General features: G+C 39.6%; 1 protein-coding gene across 34 annotated transcripts in view; it reads left to right on the top strand.

Moving 5' to 3' along the window:
• Positions 1-23,286, top strand: part of pcgf6 (polycomb group ring finger 6) — a 45,336-nt gene that overhangs the window by 4,846 nt on the left and 17,204 nt on the right. For 17 of the 34 annotated variants that reach the window (XR_013936035.1, XR_013936041.1, XR_013936042.1 and 14 more), the window contains exons 2-6: positions 15,423-15,522; positions 16,258-16,354; positions 16,457-16,512; positions 16,587-16,646; positions 16,725-16,845. Coding sequence is in view for 20 of the 34 variants with exons in the window: in XM_080481719.1 (XP_080337845.1) it covers positions 15,423-15,522; positions 16,258-16,354; positions 16,457-16,512; positions 16,587-16,646; positions 16,725-16,845 (434 nt within the window). In the remaining 14 variants the exon portion in view is untranslated. Of the gene's footprint in view, positions 1-15,422; positions 15,523-16,257; positions 16,355-16,456; positions 16,513-16,586; positions 16,846-20,606; positions 20,929-23,286 lie in introns of those variants that run through there. The other 17 variants (XR_013936036.1, XR_013936037.1, XR_013936038.1 and 14 more) reach the window with 3 other exon arrangements.

The raw sequence follows: 23,286 nt of genomic DNA, 5'->3' as shown, positions 1-23,286 counted from the left end.
GTATTGTGCTTCATATAACTCAAGAAGAATTAGCCTAATCTACCCGGTTGATGTGATTGCAAGTGTGGCACACACAGTGATATTTGCAGTTACTTCCACACCAACACAAAATGTTTAACTTTACATTGAACAGCACACAGCAAGACGTACCTGTCTTTGTAACGCGGGTCGAAGAGGGTTGCGACTGCATACAGGGGCTCTGTCTCAATGGTCTGGAATCTTGTGTCGGCAGCTGCTGCAAGCGTTGCTTTCATTGTTTTTATCCCCCTGTCCTCTGGAGTCTCTTTGGCTAGTAGTCTCTTCAGGATCACCACGGAGGGGATAACCTCTGAGGCGGTGGAAGTGGCGAAGCTTATCTGCTTGGTTATCTCCTCAAACGGAGCCAGAAGTATGTGCATTTTCTCCAGCAAGATCCAGTCGTTTGCAGTCAGGGTAGCTGGCAGGTTGTGGTCAGCCGCATAGACTGAGATAGTACTCTTTTGATCCAGCAGGCTTGCAGTCATATAAAATGTGCTATTCCAGGGGGTGGGCATGTCTTGTATCAGTTGTTTGACTGGCATTCCCAGGCCTGTCTGGACGGTTTCTAACCGTGATGTGGCTAGTGGGGAATGCTTGAAGTGCCCAATGATCTTTCTTCCATTTGCCAGCACATCCCCTACACTCCGCTATGATAGTAGGCCTTCATGCACCACTAGCTGGATCAGGTGGGCAAAGCATCCAAAGCTCGAAATCCCCATGACTCTCATTGCCTTCTTCATATTGGGAGCGTTGTCACCAAGAATGGTGTGAACCTTCAATATTAAGAATATTTTAATTATAAAATATCAAAATATTGTAATCCATTCTAAAATAAATGTGCATATATAACTATACATTATGAAATGTGTATATCTTGTATAATGACTTAAGAATAACAGTAATATATTATAAAATGTGTATTTTTTACAGTTCTTCTGAAAATGATTGCACAGTATTATCAGTAAAAGACAAGTGGGGAAAACAAGAGTAAATTCTAGAAATGAGTAGGCTACCATTACCCTTGATTTGGGGAGGTTTCAGTTCAGCAGCATATTCTCTATTGCTCCTGCTATTGCTTCACCAGTGTGGGATCCTTTAAACTTGTTTACATGCTGCACTGCGCTTTCCTGATTGAATGACTCAGCATCCACCCAGTGAGCAGTTGAACTTAGCAGCGAAAAAGGGGAGAAGCTGTTGCTCCATATATCCGTGGTGAAGCTAATAGCTTGTACATTTTCCAACTCCATGGAAACATGCTTCGTCACCTTCTTTTTCAGTGCAGGGACGGCCGTCTCCGTAGAATATTTGCGACTTGGAACCTTGTATTTCGGCACTGCATGTGCCATAAAAACCCCAAATCCCACATTATCAACAAAGGAAAGGGGCAGGTCACAGAGCACGGTCATTTCCGTTATTTTCTCAGACATCTTTCTGGCAGAATCACTTTTTTCATCCCACTGCTCCTTTCCATGGAGTTAACTAACCAGGGTTTGTTGCTTTGGTCCGCCCCCCTTCCTTTTGCTCGTAGCAGCCGCAGCCTCAAACTCTTGGTGCTCTTTCGGGTGTTTGGTTCTCGAATGCTTTATCAGGTTTGTAGTGTTGAAACTGACCACTTTCGTTCCACCTCTCGAAACTTTCAGACCACAAACCGTACACGTGGCTGTTGAACTCACTGGAGTTTCTATACTGTAATGTTTCCATCTCGCCGACATTTTTCACATGTGTATGAACGTTCCTTTGTTTTGTTTTCGATACTGGTATCGGCACGACACTACTTATGACAAAACGCAAATATTCATGTTTGTATATGATAGTTTGTTAAAATTACCCCCAAATTCCCGTTAATTCCCATAAAAAGTTTCCAATTTTCTGCCCATTTGCAACCCTATACCAAACTGATGTGACAGAACAGATCACAGCTATATGATATGCTTACGTTCCTTCATTGCAACCACAGACTCCTTTAAAGAGCTGAGCGTGCACACAGACACACACCAGTGTGGAGAAAGACATTTGATGTTTATTATTATGCCTCAGTTTTATCTTTAAATTTATATTTACCGGTACTGTATTGGTATCATGGTACTGACGAAGTATTTAAAACAATACTATACTGGGCCAGGCCGGTACAGGTATCTTTCTTTTTTTTTGTGTCACTGCGGAGCGTCACTGTGTTGTAATTTGCACCAAAGAGAGAAGTCAGTCTCTCTGTGGGAGAAGCGTTGGCCGGCTGCTCCGCTTTCTGACTTTCCAGGGTATATGCAGGAATCCTGAGGTTAATTTCAATACCTTTTTAAGGTCCCGTTTACACGACAACGAATTCGAGTTTATCCGCAAAACTTTCTTCACTTTTGGCGGGTCCGTTTACACGGCACCAGTTTGCGGATGCACTGTATCCACAAAGTTTTCAATCCGGCTCCCAAGGTGGAAAGATTCGGTCACTGCGCAAATCCCTCCTGCAGAGACTGCCGGAGGCAACAGAGCCTGCTACTGCGCATGCAGTCACTCCTCGGTAAACATCTTAGCAAGGTCCAAACCCGGAAACACCAGAAGACCTCTGCACACAGCGTTGGTGTGCTGCCCATAGTCACCCTTATGTCAGCAGACGATGAAGCAGAGGGTGCGGTCATAGCTGTGTTGGCTTGCTCAGCTGTCACGTTAGCAGGTGGTCGTGTTGCTGGCGGACCACAGAAAGATGCTGCCAACAGCAGTCTTGTGGCTAGTACCTTGCATATGGGACTTCGGGCAGGTGCTTTCAACTTTTTTCTTGCCCGGACAAATTTTTACTTGTCCTAAGTTTAATGGAAATTTATAAGCTTGGGTAATGTATGAATTCGACCAATAAATACATTGTAATATGTTTCTGTAATTGTTTTTTGAATAAACTTGAGGTATATTTGACTCCTATTAAAAATGGCTAGACAAACATAATAGGATTTAACAAATTACTTTTGCAATTTACACTTCTTTCCATGAGAGCATCTGTGCAGATTCTGATATGGTACTGAAACATTTAGCTAATCAGAGTTCATTTACATAGTTAATTGATTTACACATTAACAGAGTCATTTCAATTACCTTAGAATAGTTGAAAACAACTGTCTGTATTATATACAAGTACTGCATTAATGAATTAAAGGGAAGATTTAATTTCTTGTGCATATTAGAGAATTATTGACTAGTTTTAGACAAAAAATAAAGTATCATACATTAACTGATATTCAGTGATTAGAATACACCAATAAAAAGACACAAAACTGATGCATGACAGAGTTCAATCATGTATAACACAAACTGAAAAAATGTGTGCCCAGTTGGTTGTCACTAAAATGTTTTGAAAACAAGTATTGAAGCAAAATTCATGAACATTCAAATCTTCTTATTTCAGGTGTCTGATTGAGGGACAGCTTAAGGAACTTGCTCATCTACATTGCAGTAGAGACGCACCGATCCATGTTTTTTCACTTCCGATCCTCAAATTTGTATATCTGCTGATACGATTCTGATACCAGAGCTCTGTTTGCTTTAATATTATTATTATCATCATTATTGTTGACTTTATATGAGGCTGTAATAAACTCTCTACCAGCAGGTATGACAAGCACTAATGTATGCATGTATTCTCTCAAAAGGCAACTTGAGATTTAGTATAAGGTCAGAAAAGGAAGCAGTACAAAAATATTTTTGTTCCATTTGGACAATGTGGAGGTCTACGTGACGTCATCGTCTCATAATAAACTAGTTCTATCTTTAAAACCTCAGAATCACTTTATTAATCCCTGGAGAAATACTTTAGCAACGCAGCACAAACAGAATGTTTCCAGCTCTAACACAGCTCCAACCATTGGGACTATTTTCAGGGAGATTTGCCTGGAGTAGGATGCAGCTTCACAGAGATATGAGTCGCCTGCTATGGTGGAGGAGCTGCTGTTCATTGTTCTGATGCCGTGGTCAGTGCTGTTCTCCTCGGGGAGCCAGCGGTGACGTCTGTCAGCAGAGCAACCACCTCACTGTACAACGGCTTTGCAAACATCCACGTCGATGCTTTGAGCGTAAAATAGGTCCAAACAGCGACATGTTGTCATGACAAGTTGGATAGCACAGTGCTACTTCCCTAGCCTGCTCGCTGGCTGCAAACTGTGGAATGGATTTCCTGACTCATTCCTCCTCGTCTCATTGAGACCCGCCTCCCTTCAGGAAATCCAGTCCACAGTTTATAGCCAGCGAGCAGAGCAGCAGCAGGGAAACATTGTGGAGTCATTTCAGTAACGGTGAATCAGACGAGGCTTCATGGATCAGAAATCTCCGCAGGTTGGATCGGAAATTTCTTCTTGTCTGTTTTTGCGCCGGAATATTCACTGTGATGCAATGACGTCGCATCCATACACGCGCAGCCCCGAGGCGATCTAGCTCCGAGAACACAAGAGTTAAAGCGTATAAAATGTAATACCTGATAGAATCGTGATTATGACTTTTTTAATACTTTTAAGAGCCTTAATTTTCCCACAATTGATTTATCAACTTTGAATACTTTTTAAGACCCCGCGGAAACCCTGCTTTCTGAGAGAGAGAGAGAGAGAGAGAGAGAGAGAGAGAGAGAGAGACTTGTAGAAAAGACAGGTGTGCAAAGTGCTATATGGAAGTACTTTGGCTTCATTTTCATTCATTCATTTCCAAATTTATTCCGAGCTACACAACACAGGCATAAAAGCCAGGAAAAAAATACAATAAAAAAAATTAAATCCACACTCTAGCTCGAAAAGGAGTGGGAAGAAGACAAGCTTATTAACTCCCACCCCTGTTCATAAACTTGATTAGTATTGATAATGTGGCTGCTACAATAACACTGTTAAAATAAAACAACAACAAAAACAGCCAAGACATATAGTCTATTATATAATGTAAGATATCACTAATACAATATAATCACTTAGTTATTTCTTGATAACTGAATTACATGTTATATCCTCTTACAATAATAACAACCATAATGATAAAAATAATGATACCAATAACAATAATAACAACTGCAATAGTATAATAGTAACAACAACAATAGACTTCATCATTAGCTAGATCTGACCATTAAAGTATACATCACTTGTAACACCCATTAGTAATCAAGTACCCATTTCCTCCTGGTATTTTGACCATACCATTTTTTTATATCTTGATTTGAACTGATGAATATTTGGACATCGTTTGTGCTCTACTCCATTTTGTTCCAGAGTTTAACTCCACATACAGACACACACATACTTTTCCTAGTGGAAGACACTGCTTAAACCTTAAAGTTATCACACCCCCTCAGGTTAGATCCCCCTTCTGTGCGTGCAAAACGCATTTGTATTCTTGCAGGTAGCACATTTTTGTTAGCTTTAAACAGAAGTTGGGCAGTAGAGAATTCAACTAAATCATGCAATTTTTACATTTTAGACTGCAAAAATAATATATTAGTTTGATCACAATATCCTACTTGTGTATAATTCTTACAGCCCGTTTTTGGAGTGTAACAAGGGGGTGTAATGAACTTTTATAGTTATTGCCCAAACTTCTACACAATAATTTAGATATGGCAAAACTAACGAACCATATAATAGAAATAATGCATTGTAATTTAAGAAAAACTTGCTTTATTAATGATTGAGATGCTTTTGGAGACTATACCTTGTATGTGACTTATGTGTGGTTTCCAGCTTAATTTACTGTCAATGGAGACTCCTAAGAATTTAATTTCTGATACTGTATCTAAAACTACACCGTCTATAATTACTGGGTCTGGTTTTCCATTATAATTACGAAAAACATTACTTTTGTTTTGTTTACGTTGAGGGACAATTTGTTAATGTCCATCCATGTTTTTAATTTCCTTAGTTCACAGTTTAGATTAGTTACTAAATTACTATAATTGTCATTAGAATAGAAAATGTTTGTGTCGTCTGCAAAAATAACTAATTTTAATAATTTTGACACATTAAAAATGTCATTAATGTATAAATTGAACAGCTTTGGGCCTAAGACAGATCCCTGTGGGACCCCACAACCAATGTCCAAATATCTTGATGTAAATTCCCCCATCTTCACATACTGTTGTCTCCCAGTTAAATAGCTTTGAATCCAACTCAAAGCCACTCCCCTTATGCCATATCTGTCAAATTTTTTTAATAATATAGAATGATTAAGTGTATCAAATGCTTTTTTCAAGTCAATAAATACTCCAGCTGCATGTTTCTTTCCCTCTAAGCTATTGGTAATCTCTTTTTCTGCATCGATGACGGCCATTGAAGTTGACCTTGCTGCTCGAAACCCATACTGACCTTCATTAATTAGTTCATGCTTATCTATGAAATTGTCCATTCTACTGTTATAAAGTTTCTCTAAGATTTTAGAAAACTGGGGGAGCAGAGAGACAGGTCTGTAGTTAGTGAAGATGTGTTTGTTCCCATTTTTATGTATTGGTATAACTTTTGCAATTTTCATTTCATTTGGAAATGTTGATGTTTGAAACGATAAGTTGCATATGTAAGTTCATGGTTTCACGATACCATATGTAAGTTGTTTAACTAGTGTCATATCTATATCAAAACAATCTAGACGATTTATTCTTACACCCGTTAACAACATCTATTATTTCTGCTTCAGTTACTCCAGTCAAAAACATCGTTTTTGAATTAATGTCAATCAATGACTCCATTTCGTTGCTACTACACTCCGGAATCTCTGCTGCCAGATCCGGTCCAACATTTACAAAAAGTCTATTAAAACTTTCCACAATATCAATCATATTATGATTGTCATTGTTCCCATCAGTGAAATAGTTTGGATATGAATTATTGTTTGCATTACCTTTGATTATAGTGTTTAGTATTCCCCGTACCCCTTTCATGTTGTTCTTGTTTTTATATAATAGATTGGTATAATATTTTTTCTTAGTATTTCTTAATATATCGGTCAGTTTATTTTTATATGTTTTATATCTGCTTTCAGAGTCATCTGTTTTTAGTCTAATAAACTGTCTATATAGAGTATTTTTCTTCTTACATGCATTTTGTAAACCCTTGGTTAACCACGGACATTTTATTGTTTTGCTGTTTTTACTAAATTGCAGAATTGGAAAGTTTTTATTGTATACTACACTAAAGATTTCCATGAAAGTATCATAAGCACTATCGACATCATTCTTGTTATATACCTCTTTCCAATCTTGTTTTATTAAGTCTCTATAAAGTTAATAAATTGAGTCCTCAGTTTTTACGCGTTTATAAAAATATTTTTGAGGTGATTTTATCATCACTTTATCATCATGCACAGTAAATACGGGCAGATGATCCGTTATATCACAAACCATTAGGCCGCTGACATTTGTGAACTGCATATTGTTAGTGAATATGTTGTCAATGAGGGTAGCACTGTGCTTTGTTATTCTGCTAGGTCTTGTGACAGTCGGATATAAACTCAAACTGTACATCCTATTAATATACTCATCAGTAGTCTTATGTTTATTTGGATTGATCAAATCAATGTTATAATCCCCACAGATAAATAATACTTTGTTACTTAATTCTGAGAATGTTTTTTCTGCCCAGTTTGTAAATATTTCCATGGATGAGCCTGGTGACCTGTATAGACAACTAACTATTATATTTTTCTTTTTTTCATTGATAATTTCTATTGATAAGCATTCAAGTAAGTTGTTTATTGATGTTGTCATATTTTCTAATATTTTGAATCTAAATTCCTTGAGGACGTATATAGCAACTCCTCCTCCCCCTTTATTGGTTCTGTTAACATAGTTTAACGTATAATTATTTAACTCAAAAACAATGCCTTTATCCCCATTAAACCATGTTTCTGATATTGCAATGATACTAAATGGATGCTCAAACTGTTGTACGTATTCTTTGATTGCGTCAAAATTCGCGTACATGCTTCTCCTATTGAAATGAATAATTGAGAATTTCCCTTCTATTTTAACAGAGTTGTTAAATTCATTCTCAGTGTAGTATTTGCAATTAATTGCGTTAGATGTTAAGAACAGGTTATCTAGGTCTAACTGATCTTCCAAATCTAATGCATTATGTTCGGTGTACTCTGAAGTTTTCAGCTCAAAGAGCTCATAGTCCAAGATTCTTTGCTGTAATCCTAGGTCACTGCTATCAGAGGTATATGAAGTATGATTGGATGTCATTGCATGAGTATCTCTTCATTATTATGTCATTGACCCACTAATGAATTCATTCATACTTATTCAGTTCTTCAATGTCTCTTATGATCAATACTTTAGCGTTTTCAGGTGATCCATTAAGTTTAATGTATATTTTACAATCCGTAACCCAAGTGTTCTGTATTTTGTTTTGTTTCCTCAAGAATCTGGCTTTTTTGGCAATGTCCGCATTTCTTTTAGTCAAGTGATCATTCAGAAAAACGTTAGTACCCTTCAGTTTTTTTCCTTACTTCATCAATGCGACTTTGTATTTTCGATTAGCAAACCTCAGGATCACAGCAGGCTGAATGTTGACCCTCGTGGGGAGAGGATGACATGCCTCAATCATATTCGTGTCCACATGTATGTTCTTGGACCCAAGAAAATCCACAACCTGCTTTTCTGCAGAGTTCACCTCCAGCTCGCTTGGCTGTCCCCCGCCGCCAGCCACCACAGCATGCGCATAAGAGCGGGGTTTGATTTTCAGTCCAGTCACGACGACATCATTCAGTCTTGAATATTGTTCTAGATCCTCCACTTTTTTTTCCAACGTTGATATCCTTTTGTCTTTTTCCTCAATGCGCACACGTAGCTCCGACACTTCCTCCACAAGTTTCAGAATCTTGTCCTGTTTATCCTTTATATCACCTACGTCCCTCGAGAGAAAGTCAAGCGCTTTTTTAATATCCTCCACCTCCTCCACAACTCGAGTTTTTGGTGGTATAGGCATCAGGCTGGCTAGCTGTTTTTGATGCTGGTCTAGCGAGACAGCCGACTAGCTGTTGTCAAGCTAGCTAGCTAGCTTCTCACAACGCACTCTTCCAGATGTTCTTTGTCAATACTTGCAATTGTCCATATTCCTTTTACTGCAAATGTCCATGTTCCTTTTACCGTAACCAAATCCGTAATCAAGTTTCTTATAATCCAAAGTAATCCAAGATAGCAAACGCTACAAACAAAGCTTCGCGCAACCACCGTGCACCGGAACCGGAACAGTTTTAATTTTAAGAACTTTAGTTGTAATTCTTGAACAATCAATTATTTTAATGAACAACAAGAACATGAACTCCCCCACCCAATCAAAAAGTAAAATGCCCCCCACCCCCCAAAGAAAGTCTCATTCAAAATTTTCAATGAAAGGAGAAGAAACAGCATCACATTTGAGGTAGCTATAATAAGCTCGCCTCTTAAATGGTCAATGAAATGAAAAATAACTTACATTTAGCACCTAACTTACCAGCTAGCTAGCTACTGTATGAATACATTTTTATTTAATTTTTGCAAGTTAAACAGTATACTATTATAGATCAAATATGTTTACCCCATAAAATTATAAAAACTTTCCTTGACTATATATAATCCACAGGCTCAATAGTGTTGTGCTTTGGGCTCAAAAGTGTGGCCTCCAGGGTTGAAGCAATCATCTGTGCATGTAATTGAGGAGTGTACTTGCATTAAATCTGGTTGTTTTAGCCAAGATTATGAAACAATATATTTTCCCCAACTATATTTAAGTTCCCTGTTGAGGGCCAACCTTCAATTTTGTAAATTTCTGTTTTATTCCAAGTAATTCCCATGGAAAGTTTCCAACTTTGAAAATTCCCGGGATTTTGCAACCTTAGTTTGGTATGGCTTGACTGGTGCAGTCTCAAAGGCTGGAGTTTGTATTTACCTCTTAAGATGGTGCACAAGCTGTGGAAGAGCAGAGAGGGGAACATATTCTTGCCCACTCAGGACAGTTGCTCTTTTAAATGGCTCAAGGGCCTGGTTCAGCTCCTGAATCACATCCCACTGTTCAGCCTTGAGCTCAAGCCAGTGTTTTCCTCTTGGCGTCACTGCTGGGTCAGAAAATGCAGCAGTTACTGGCCATCTCTGTTCCAGCAGCCTGGACAGCATGTGGAAAACACCGTTCCAACGAGTACTTACATCTTGCACCAGCATGTTTAACGGTATGCCCATTTGCTGCCGCATATCCTTTAGTTTAGTGCATGCGAGCTCGCTCTTCTTTAAGTGTTCAACAAGGCGTCTTGTAGCAGCTACACACATAGATAGCCTGGTTTTTCTTCAGAGTGGCCTGCACCACCAAGTTCAGCATGTGTCCTGCACATCACACCAATGCCCATCCATGTTTTTCTGCCAAAATCTTTGCTGCCACAACATTAGCACAGCTTTGATTTTCTCTGGTGGAACGTCAAATTTTGCAATAATATCCTCAATCCACTCTGCAGCATTAGCAGCTGTGTGTCTCTCTTCAAGGGGCATTGTTTTCAGGCTGTGGGACTCCATTCCCCAGTCGTCCCCAAGAAAGTGTCCCATCACAACCAGATATGCTTCTGTAGCAATTCTTGTCCAGATGTCGGTTGTGAGAGCAATGCTGTCGGTCTCTTTTAGCATGTTTTTTAACTTGCCTTTAAGGTCATCATACTTTTTCTCTATGATTTTCATGAAGTAGGTTCTTGAAAGAAGGGCATAGTTTAGATTGAAAGCGGAGATCATCTTCTGGAATCCTTCATCCTCCACCATGGACAGTGGGCGCATGTCTGTGACAATCATGTTCAGAATGCTGTCTGTGAACTCAGCAGCTTGCGCAGTTGAACCTGATGGAGCCCTCTGTAGGAAGCTGTCTAAAGTACCACTCTGTGATTTAATGAAAAAAAAAGTAGTAAAATATAATTAATTTTGTTATTTATTCATTGATTACTAGACCTAAATTAATGGCTAATAGGGCTGCCACAAACGATTATTTTGATTGTCCACTAATCACAGATTATTTTTTCGATGAGTCGACTAATCCGATCCTATGTAAATTGAATGTAAAACATACAGCACCAGCATGAAGCTCTTATGTAACCATCATTAGTTTTCAGTTTGAAGTGTTTAAGGTATATGTTAACTAAAAATAAAGACAATTAAGATGATAGTTCATTAAACCTTTAATGAAATATGCTTGTAGCAGCAAACAAACTGTGGTGCATAAAGTGCAAACAGCTGAGTAAAATAAGGAAAAGGCACTTGCATAAACAATAAAAAAATAAATACTTCAGGTTTATTATTGAGGTTTTTTCTTTCCTTAATTTGTCTTTGGCATCAAACATAGCAACGATGAGGTAGGCACCTGTAACTAAGGAATTATTAAAGGTTTGATCTCACTGACTCAAATATAACATAAGTACATTTTGTGCTCAGTGCTCACAACTGTTAACGTTTACAGCTTTATGAGTAAGTAGTAAGTTAGCGCTCTGTTTACGCTAATATTAGCAGCTAACGAGCCAGTTAGCTAACGAGCCAGTTAGCTAACGAGCCAGTTAGCTTACCGAGACGATGGTCCCTCTTCATCATTGTCACAAGCCACAACATGCTTCCTTTTCAGGTGCTCGTGCAGCGCCGTTGTGCTGCCGTGGAAGGCAAGTTCTGTCTTGCAGATATTGCATTGCACACTTTTCTGTTATGTTTTCTTAAAATACTCCCACACTTTTGAGCTCCGTTGCCACTGGGTAGCCATGATACCAGAGCCCGTCTGGTCTAACTTCCGGTGACATCACTGCTGACCCCGATTACCACTATTGTGCATGTGTGTCAAGGACAGAAAGGCAGATGCAGCAGTTTTGAGGGGAAAATAAAGATTTAAAAAAAAAAACCTTGACACGTTGATTATTAAATTAGTTGTCAATGATTTTAATAATCGACATAATTGTGATGCGTAGACTAATTGTGGCAGGCCTAATGGCTAATTTACATATTATGGTGTGATCTACAACTGATGACCCTACTCTCTGCAATACAATTGAAATTAAAGGTGCAAGCAGCGTTGGACGGGACCTTGCCCCCGGCCCGTCGGGGTCGGCCCAATCGCGGCATCCGGACCCTTTAAATGTTATGTACCTGAAAATCACACGGGTTACTCCCCAGGTGTCCCTGACCTGGAATCTGGTCTTATCTCACATGCTATTCTGCTAAGCTAACTAGCCTAGCATTAATAACAATGTCACCTCCTGCTCCTCCTCCTCCTTCTCCTGCCTCTCCTCCCCCTCCTCCTGCTCATCCTCCTCTTGCTCTGTTCTCCTCTTCCTTCCCCTCCTGCCCCTCCTCCTTCTGATCCCCCTCCTCCTCCTCCTCCTTCTCCTGCTCCTGCTCCCCTTCCCTTCCCCTCCCCCCTCCTTTTCTTGCTCTGTTCTCCTCCTCCATTGCTATAACAACCTTTAGATTTACACTTTAAAGTTTTTCTTTGTTGTTGTCAGTGTTTGTAATGAAATTGCCTATATTTTTACAAGATCAAACAGTTCCTGAAAATGAAGTCCATTTTAATTAAACATTCTGGTGCAAAATACAATGAAATGTCAAAACAAACTTGTATAAATCCTTTAAAACCTCCTTGCTTGGTTGGACCAGATTGGAGCCTCTTGGTCGGTTTTGACCCAAGGGCCTTATGTATGTTCTCTGCTGTTATGTGAAAGTGAAACTTAAGTACGCGTGACGTCAAACTCGTCATCCATCCTGTGCGCAAGGCTCCGACCCTCTGCGGGGATTTTCGGGATCGTTACATTACGTTACTGGCATGGAAGTGAACCTAGAGTGTTTTACGAAGGCAATCATGTGACATCATTGTAACTAACTTCACTTCCAGGTCTTGTATGGCATTATGACCACAGGCTGAGGTCTGCGTGAGGCTGCATTGCGCTCCGCTACGAGACGCATCATTAATATTTTCTACCCACAGAACTTCTTTATAATGAAGCCAGACTTTTGGTTCATCAGTAACTACTAAACAAACAACATACTAGTGCTTTACGTAGGTTGTCATTATAAATGGCTATAGAGCTGCGTTGATCATTCTACACCTCCATTCCTCCATGTTGAAGCATTTCATTCAGACACATCCAGAAATAAAGTGAAAGGAGCAGAAATTCACAAAGCAATGCCCAAATAATAAAAAAAATAAGGCCTAAGCTCAAATTGTGCGCTGTTTTTTTCGGCCGTCCTTTTAGAAAATTGACTGCGTTGATTTGCGTCAATTAAATTTTTTTTTAAAAAAGATTCAAGCTTTAAGCCAGGTTTAAAAACAGAGTTGGACTCGGTCAAGATGATTAGAATATGTTGCGAGTCCAATGGCTGAGTAAAATAACAAGGAGTCGAGACAAGTGTTACCTTTATAGCTGTCCGGCCTCGAAGCGTAGCTGGAGAGAGCGAATGACGTCTGGCTAGTAGCAGGTCACTTGCTTCTAGTGGTCCGGGTTAACACGCCAAAGGACTTCACAACAAGGCAGGAGCTTCCACAGCTGAACCGGGGCTTTATTTCAACTATTGCTCTACAATCGCGGGATACGAATCCCTGTGAGCGGGATAGCTCTTACCGGGTTGCTAACAACAACACACGGAACTTTCGACATAGGACTTTCAACATAGAACTAGGTAGTCACAGTTGCATGTTTTCCAACTCGTCACAAGAGGGCAGTATTGTAACACAAGTCCGTGTGTGTCGTCTCAGCTTGGCAATTGGCATGCAGCCAGCAGCCGCGAGAGCGAATGAGCACTGCCAAGGCGGACTCGAAAAAATTATTGTTATTCGAGGACCGTTTAAAATAAAGACAAAAGTATCCCGTCATTCCAAGTACAAGACCTGTACCTATGTGCTGGTGTACTTTCATCAACCTTTGATTATGTTTAGTTGGTGAAACGTCTGTTGAAAGCCACGTGGACGAGACGGTGGCATCCGGTCTTCGGAACTTTGATGGCTAATTAAAAAAAAACGCTCGACGACTGAACACGATATTCGGGATTATTGAGGAGGAGAGTCTCCTCTGTTTTTTAATGGGTTTCGGAAGTTGATAGATATTTGTGCTCAGAGTAGCTCGCGTTTGCAAATCTTATTTTGAAAGGCAAATTGCGGACTTCCTGTTGGATTTAGGTCAAGGGTACCATCATGTAGTTGTAGTTTTTTGTAGTTGGCGCGAGAGAGACATTTTAGCACTCTGTGTTAATTTTTACATTTCCTTAATTCTATCGCCAGTCTTTATGAGCGTGCCAAATTTGGTGAGTTTATATGCAAGTTTGCTGCAAACGAAGAAGAAGAAAAATTACAAATACAATACAGGCCTGGCCTCCAGGCCCAGGCCTCCCTTCTCGGTCCCTAATAATAATAAAAAGAAACATAACAAATACAATAGGGTCCTGGCCTCCAGGCCAGCACCTCCCTTGGAGGCCTCGGCCTTTCTGCTCGGTCCCTAATGAATGAACCTAATATATTGTCGTTAAAATAATATGCCTAAACAAATAAATAACAGACAATGACCAGGTCTGACAACCTCTGATTTGTGTGTGTGCGTGAGAGAGAAAGAAAGAAAGAGTGTGCTTGCATGAGTGAGGGGTGCGTGTGTGTGTGGCACAATCATAATAATAATGTGAATGAAGCGTAAAGTAACTGCATTTTATTTTCTGTGTAATTTTCTAACAACACTTCACTAAGACAGTTTTTCAAAAAATGCCTCGCCATGTGGCCACTACAATTATTTCACCTGTTAATCAGCCATTATTCAGCTACGTCTATGGTCTTTACCTGCCGTAGTGTGCACCAGCAATCAATTATCTAAATTAAATACTTTTGTGAACGTGACATTAACGTTAGACCTACCTGTTGGGTCCGCTCGGCAGGCTTGATGCATACAGCGGATGCTTTCGGCTCAGGTGCTGTAGCATTGAAGAAGTGCTGTTATGGAAAGCTAATTCTGTTTTGCAGTACACGCATAGTACTGTGTTTTGCGTCCGATATAGTTTATAATGGTCCCTCACACTTTCGACAGTTTACGTCTTTTTCTTTGCTCTCCCTGTCGCTCATCTTCTTCTCCATTTTGCGTTCCGCACTTTGCGCGGACATCAAAAGCAAAAGTGGCTTAAACACAGCATCGAATCAGAGAATTTTGCCTTGAGGCATTTTAGTAATCAAATTACTCTAATCCTTTATCCCATTGTCTGACGACGACCCGCAGCAGGACAAACAGTCATGAACAACCTTAACAATGATATCACCAGAATCCAATCTTCTGCTGGCATTATGTACCTGATATTACATCAAGTGGTGTGTTTTCACTTATAAACAACTTAAATGCAGTATTCTGTCCTTCCTTGAAATGTTCCAACACACAAATTTTTTGCTCCAGAAGTTTCTTTTGTTTATTTTTTAAATGATATTTTTCTGTGTCCACAGCCAAAGCTCCATCTCAGCCAGTTCTATCCATACATCCGCTGCACCCTGTGCTGTGGGTTCCTCATCGATGCCACCACCATCACAGAGTGCTTGCACACATGTGAGTTTCAGTACTCACAAAACCCCTGCTGGCCCCAGTTTAGAAGTACAACTGCAACATATCTGTTCTCAGTCCAGGAGACATGCCTGGATGATGCATATCGATGTATGCCGCTGTGGCTTTCACTTGGGACGCACTGATACAATTTTTTAAAAGGGCGAATATGAGTACTAACCATTCACGACTTGCCGATACGAGCACCAATACGAGTACTTCTTAAATGCCATAAATTCAAATTCATACTCCATATGTAAACGATGTGTGAAGGCTAAGCCTTGCTACGTACACCTCCATCATCCTCGAAGACTCAAGTAAGACAGTACGCATCGCGCAATGCGTAGCGTCTATCGACACACTGCACAATGCTGACTGTTGACCGAGCTCGCTGTTAATGAATTCAACAGTCATACTACGGAGATCCCATATCATACAGTTTTTCCTCAATTTTGGGTTGTTTCTGGGAGGTTTTGTGGGAATGAGGAGCTCTTCATACTGGTATCGGTGCATCCTTATTTTTTCCAGGTTGACATCATGTTGGAGCCACATATCACTCTGGAATGTAGTTTTCAAGTTAGTAGATTCATGATAGCTAACATGCCACAGTGTTTAAGGGGTAGACACCCTCTGGATTTTGATTCTAGGTGCTGCAGCTGTAGGATGTCATGACAGCTCACAATAAGTGTGGGAGTCACATAACAAAATGCTTGTCTTTTGTCCTGTTTGGTCTCCTACTAGTCTGTAAGTGCTGCATCGTGAAGCACTTCTATTACAGCATCAGGTGCCCCACATGCAACATCGTGGTGCACCAGACACAACCTCTCTACAACATCCGGTGGGTCTTTATCCCAGAAATTTTAGTCTTTTAAATGCTGTGAAATTCTGAGCTAAAGCAGCTGGTGCTAGTCTTTGGGATGTTTCCTTTGCTTTCCTGCAGGCCAGATAGACAGCTGCAGGACATTGTCTACAAAATGATCCCCTTCCTGGAAGACTGTAAGTGCACAAACATTTAGTCTGGTTGGAATAATCATTTTTGTATTTTAACGTGTTTCTTTGTTTTGCTGCAGTGGAGCGAGAACAGATGTGTAACTTCTACAAAGAAAGAGGGCTACAAGTTCCCAAACCAGGTGAGAGCTCATGCAAACACAACAGAGTGAGGAGCAGAATGCACGTGCATCACTTTGTCTCTCCCCCGGTCCCTACAGTGACCATGTTCCCCTCGGCTGCTGTAGACGCTGGGAAGAGGCAGAGGAAGGACAATGCCCCCCAGTCTGTGTTCAGCATTCCTCCTGAGCTGGATGTGTCACTACTCCTGGAGTTTGTGGGGTGAGGATCTGTGTGGTGTGTGCCCGGTACAACACACACACGCATCATTCAATTCTGGCCCTTTTCCTCATTCTCTGCCAAAAAGCATCGTGACATTAGCATGAATAATAATAATGAAAATACATTGTATTTGTAACGCACTTTACATTTAAACAATCTCAAAGTGCTTCAAAAAAAATATAAAGTGTTAAAAGACAAGGTAGGTCAGGGCGAGAAAAGTTTGTTAAAGTTTAAAAGGGGCACGTAAAACATTATTTAATAAAAGGCTTTTTTAAAAAGATAGGTTATTCGTTTTTGTTTAAAAGCATCAGTTGTTTGTGGAGCCCTAAGGTGGTCAGGGAGGGTGTTCCAGAGTTTTAGGGCAACTGAGGAGAAGGCCCAATCACCCATTGTGCAGAGGTTGGTTCTGGGGACTTGGAGGGAGTTTTTGGCTGAAGAGCGGAGGGTACGAGCAGAGTTCTGGGGGGTGAGGAGTTCTCGGAGGTAAAAGGGGGTGTGGCTGTAGATGCATTGGTGGGTGAGAACGGAGACCTTGTACTCAATTCTGAGTTGGACAGGGAGCCAGTGAAGGGATTTCAGGTTGGTGGTGATGTGGTCGTGTTTTCGGATCCTCATCAGAAACCTGGCTGTGCTGTTCTGGATGTACTGCAGTCTTTGGAGGCTCTTGCCAGAGATCCAGATGAGGAGTGCATTGTAGTAGTCCAGCCTTGAGCAGACAAAGGAATGGACTAGCTTCTCTTCATCAGCCAGAGTGAGTGTTGGACTGAGTTTGGCGATGTTCCTGAGGTGGTAGAAAGAGGTCTTCCAGATGTGTTTGATGTGGGTGTCAAAGGTGAGCTGTGTGTCCATTTTAACTCCCAGGTTGGTGACGAATGTGGAGAGGGCGATGTTTTGGCCAGATGAAACGTATGTCATAATCTATTTTTTTTGGCTTCATAGTTAGCACTCGGTTCAGAAGTAGCCTGGAGTTTGTAAACACTACAACTATGCATGTGCAACGTTTCAGTTGCTCATAGGCAAGTGAGGCTCAGATAAGGGTTGCTTGATAAAATGCGTGTAACCGCACAAAATTTAGACAGAAAATCTGATCTGAGCATCAGGACTTGCAGTGTGAATGCAGCCTCGGAGGAATGTTTTTCAAAAATTGTTGAGCTACAGCACTGTAAAAAACATGAAAAAACACGCGGTACGCCACCATTCAAAAGTTGCAAAATAATTCTTTGTAAGCTTCATATGACAATACTGTCCCGTGATCAGATGGTTTGAATAAAAAGGCATGCTGTGACAGTTTTAAACTGATACAAGTGTATCAGTTTATCATTTTAAGAAAATGGAGCAAAAGTATTTTGATGATTTTTAAATACAAATATTTATCTGCCGCAGTGTTTGGCTTTTTTGATTTATTTTTCTTGTCAGGCAAGGTTTCTTTTTTATATATATATATTTAATATTTTTATTACATTTTCAGGCAAACAACAAACATGGCCACAACACAATAGCTCACATACAACCTTATATACATTCGTTTCGATTAAAATATTTCTCAGTTCTTGATGGTAATTATATAAGGTATCAGCTTAACGTACATACATCCTAGTATAAACAAATAAGTAAGTTGCATACAAAAGCAGATCACGCTGACCTTGGGAATCCCTGTCAGAGCGTTGATGATATTGTGGGTCCGACATATAAAGAAAGATCCCAGACTCTATAGAATACATCCAACCTCGAGTTAGACATACAAGTAATAAGTTCACTTGGAATGCAGTCCCTGACTATATTGCGCCATGACTTTATAGTTGGAGCAGTCATGTCAATCCAAAAGGTAAGATATTTTTCCTAGCAGCAAAGGTTAGGATCTTGTAAAGTGATCTTGTTTTGTCTCATAAAGAATGATGTGTAATTTTGCAGTCTGTGTTCAAGGATGACATGTGTCAGCACTGTTCAAACATCTGTGCTGCTTTTGGTGTCCTTCGATGCAGTCTCAAAACAATTTCAGCCTTTAAGAAGGAGCTGTATGACTTAGGCAAACTCGTGGACAATCATGCAGAGGTTGTACTGTGACTTTGTCTCTTCTTGCAAGAATAATGTAATACAATTGTCTTAAACTTTTTCAAATCGCTCTCAGTCTGATTCCTGTGTATTCTGTATCCCTGAGGTTTTCTTACTTGGAAAATTCTCCTGACATCTTGGTCCTTCAAGTCGGATTCCAACATCCCTCTCGTCGCCAATATCGGAATTAAAACGTGCACGGGGGAAAGGCCGCTCAGGCTTTTCCTACAAAAAGTCCTCCAACTGAATTGTTGTAGGCCGGTTCCACTGGAGGTGAGAGGGTGACTGAATCCGAACAACAGTTAACAAATGGAGACAGATCCAGGATTAACTGAGAGTGAGTGAGTTCTCTTTTGTGTGAAAGTTCTTGTGTGGATGGGACGTGTCGAATATCCGTCCATAGGCTTAGTAAGGTTGCAGCAGTGCGGTAAACATGAATATGACGTTATTCCAGACAAATGATATCGGGTCAAACTTGTCCTTACTAGGTGTAGGTATTTAAGGTTACCTTTTTTAAGGGAGGTAAAAGTGAATATAATATTCCGGACAAACAATATCAGGTCTACTTTCCTTAATGCTGAATAAGTCAGAGTCACTGTAAGAAGGAATAAAAAAAGTAATATGATAAGTGATGTGAAATACGATGCAAATAAATCTAAAAAGCTTGACTTTCTTTGAAAATAATTCAACAATTAGAAGTAACAGTTAAATTGAGACATTTTTACAGAACAATGTTGTTGTTAATTGTGATTAAACTGACAAACTGGACTCTGACGGACGGACTGGTGAGAGAGAAGGAGAGAGAGGGGAGGGGGGCTCATATCGTGAACGAGCCTCATAGTTCATACACAGAGTGAACAAGAGCGCGCCTCCATATACAGATATTCCTCTTTCTGCAAGATACTGTACACATTCACAAATACATCTGTGACACTTTAAGACATTTTAGACAATCTGACTCTTCTGACCTTAGAAATATTGTCGGTACTGTTGAGACATTTTAAAAAAATTCTGACATTTATTTGGCTTATAGCTTTTTCAAATGTTTCTTTCAGTACAGCTGTTTTGGCATTTTTGATTGGCTTGTTTGTTTATTTTTAAGAGTTTTGACTGATTTACAGTGTTATTTTAAATCCTTTTCAGCCATTTTGTTTTTCAAAAATCTTATCTTCCTTCAGTACTTTTGCAGTGCAGATGGAAGACACACAGAGACAGTTCTGTGTGTGTAGGGGACACCTCGCCACACAACAGCCTCGGAATAGATAACATGGAACTTGAAACAAAAACAAAACAGCAGCCTTCTAAAGCTTGCTTCAAAAGTAAGTAATGTGTGAATGATAACTTCAAAAGACCGGAAGCTGACTACTAAACTTGGTGAGAGACTATTTTAGTGGTAATAAACTCAACAATATATTTTGAATTTAAACTTAAAAACAAAATAGATAAATTACAGAATAAAATAATTGGATGGAATAAATGAAGCACGGAAGGTGAGTTCACTCTAGAGCTCCTCCTTATCAAACAGCTGTTGTGGTGGCCAAGGACACTGCATGAAAACAACCATGGAGGCACACAGCCTGAGGAGGGCATGTGAGTGATTCACTAATTGCATTGTTTAATAGAGAAATGTAAAAAAAAAAAAAAAAAGATTAATACTAATTTTTGTTTTGGTTTCTTTTGCTTTGAGTTTTGTTTAACATTCTGTGTAGGCAACGCCGCTCCGATCCACAGCTCCGATCTCTACTCTGCTTCCACCATCACCACAAACTCCAGGGCTGTGGACTTCACTGCAACGTTAAGTACAGACATAATGATAACTTGACTGACATTTTTCTAACATGTATGGTGATACTGTCTTTCTGCTTTGTTGACAATATTTGCAGGAAAGAAGTGTTGTGGCTGTGGTGAACAAGCAGTGAAACGGAGAGAGAGAGCCGCACCCAGAGGAATGTGGGGATGGTGGAAGGAGTGAGAGGCTGTGGAGGCGGTAGAATGGACTGCAAACTTGGAAACTTCTGACGTGATGACGAAATGCCGCGACGCGACGTGAAATGCACTTGAGTGTGCCAAGGTCAGACCATGAACACATACATACAGAGTTAAAGAAAAAAGGGATGCAAATACACACACTGTGGTGATAACATCCCAGTGGGAACATGTAAATATGTGTTAAAACTTGAGATTTTGAGGATCAAATTCGATTTGATATATGCAATGAAATTTATGACCTATTGCAAATGCCCCCCCCCCCCCAAAAAAAAAAAAAAATGATATGGGTATACAATCAACAATAGATAACGTGGTGACTAAACTAAACTAAATTAAACTAAACTAAACATTTAGATGGAGTTTGGAAACAGCCATCTTAAAAAAAACAACCAAAACCTCAAATTAAGAAACTCATAAGATGATTTTCAAAACATTTCTAGATAATGCAGAAACAAAATAATGATTATCAGAAATAATCTATACAAATTTGAATGAAGAAAAACCACTTTAACGTAGAGCGAGTTATGATATGTTGCTTTAGTGAGCTATGGATGATCTCATGTCTCAACAGGAGGGAAGGTTCTAATTGGTGAATTATGGATTTCTAATTACTCTAAAACATTTACTCAAACAGTGGACTGCAAAAATGGTTTCATGACCTCTGTACTGACTCAAAAACATGGAAGATAGGGAACGGCCTGTCGCGTTCTACTCAACTAAACTTGACAGTGTATCACGTGCACTGCCCGTGTGTGCACAAGCTGTGGTCGCAGCCTCAATGGCAATACAGGCTTCAGCCTCATTGGTGCCGTTTCACCCACTTACATTGAAAGTACCGCACGCAGTGTCTGTGATATTACAAAACAAACTCTCTTATCTGTCACCTGCGAGACATTTGTCATCCATGACAGTTCTACTGTCACAACCGCACCTAACAATAGAAAGATATATGACCTTGAATTCTTCTATCTTGCTGCCAATTCAGCAAGATGGAGAAAAACAACATTGTCTTTCAGAAATAGCCCAAAAAGTACTGCCTAGACCAGATTTAAAAGACAAGACTCTGACAAAATTAGATTTTAGATGGATCATGTATAAAGAACACAGATGGTTCAAACTTAACAATCTACGCTGTAGTGACCTAACCAACATCCTTAAAGCTAACTCCTTACCTAAACATCTATCAGCTCAAGTAGCTGAACTAGTAGCATTACCAGAAGCATACAAAACAGGAGAAGGAAAATCAATTTCTGTGTACACTGACAGCCAGTATGCATTTTCAATGATACGTTTTTGCACAACAATGGAAAAATAGAGGTGTGATTACTTCTACAGGGAAAGACATCAACCACAAAGACCTAATCTTACAGTTACTAGATGCAATACAACTTCCAAAGCAACTAGCTATCTGTAAAGGCAGCTCAGACAAACAAAAATGACCTAATATCAAAAGGAAATGCTTTTGCCGATTGGACTTCAAAAAAGGCTGCCCAACAAACATTTAAAGTGCTAAAGAGTCCAGAAAAACCAGCAGAAATAGACATGCAAATCCTAAAAGACATGCAAAAAGTGTCACCACAACAAGAAGGGGATGGTTGGATTAGTAACGGAGCAATATTAAAAGATGACCTATACTTCTTACCAGAAGAAAAACTAATCTTACCAAAAAACCTGTATAGATATGCATCGGTAATGAGCAATGGGCCTTGCCATGTCCCAACAGAAGGGATTGTATCTATAATCAATGAAGTATTCACAACATATGGATTTTGTAATTATTCTAAAAAACTTTGTTCACAATGACCTATATGTGCTAAACATAACTCGCAGGGTGCCATCAAAAAGAGGTAAATTTCCAGAACTACAATATCCAATTCAACATGTATTCATGGACTGTATTGAACTATCCAAATGCGAATGTAAAAAATATTGTTTCATGATAATAGACTCTTTCTCTAAATGGGTTGAAGTGTTTCCAACAAGCACACCAGATGCATTAACAGTGGCTAAAGCCTTGGTGAAAGAAATAATACCCCGATTTGGCATACCAGAAAAACTTTACAGTGATAATGGTACTCATTTTGTGAATGAAGTAATAAAACAAATAGGGAAACATTTTGACATCCAGTAAAAAACCCATTGCGCTGACCATCCACAATCAGTCGGGTTAGTGGAAAGACATAATGGTATTCTTAAAAACAAACTTAAGAAAAAAATGGAAGAAAAACAATTAACTGGGTAGAATGTTTACCATTAGTAACGTTACACATGAGAATAACACCCACAGGGAAAGGTTTAACTCCATTTGAATTAATATATGGACGGCCATATATTATTCCAGAACTTAGACCTTTTTCTAAACCTGATGAAGATGTTGTTCAGACCTTGGCTGACTACATG

Source organism: Lipophrys pholis, assembly GCF_963383615.2.
Source record: "Lipophrys pholis genome assembly, chromosome: 15".
NCBI classification, from domain to species: Eukaryota; Metazoa; Chordata; class Actinopteri; order Blenniiformes; family Blenniidae; genus Lipophrys; species Lipophrys pholis.
This window is presented reverse-complemented; position numbering and strand designations above follow the sequence as displayed.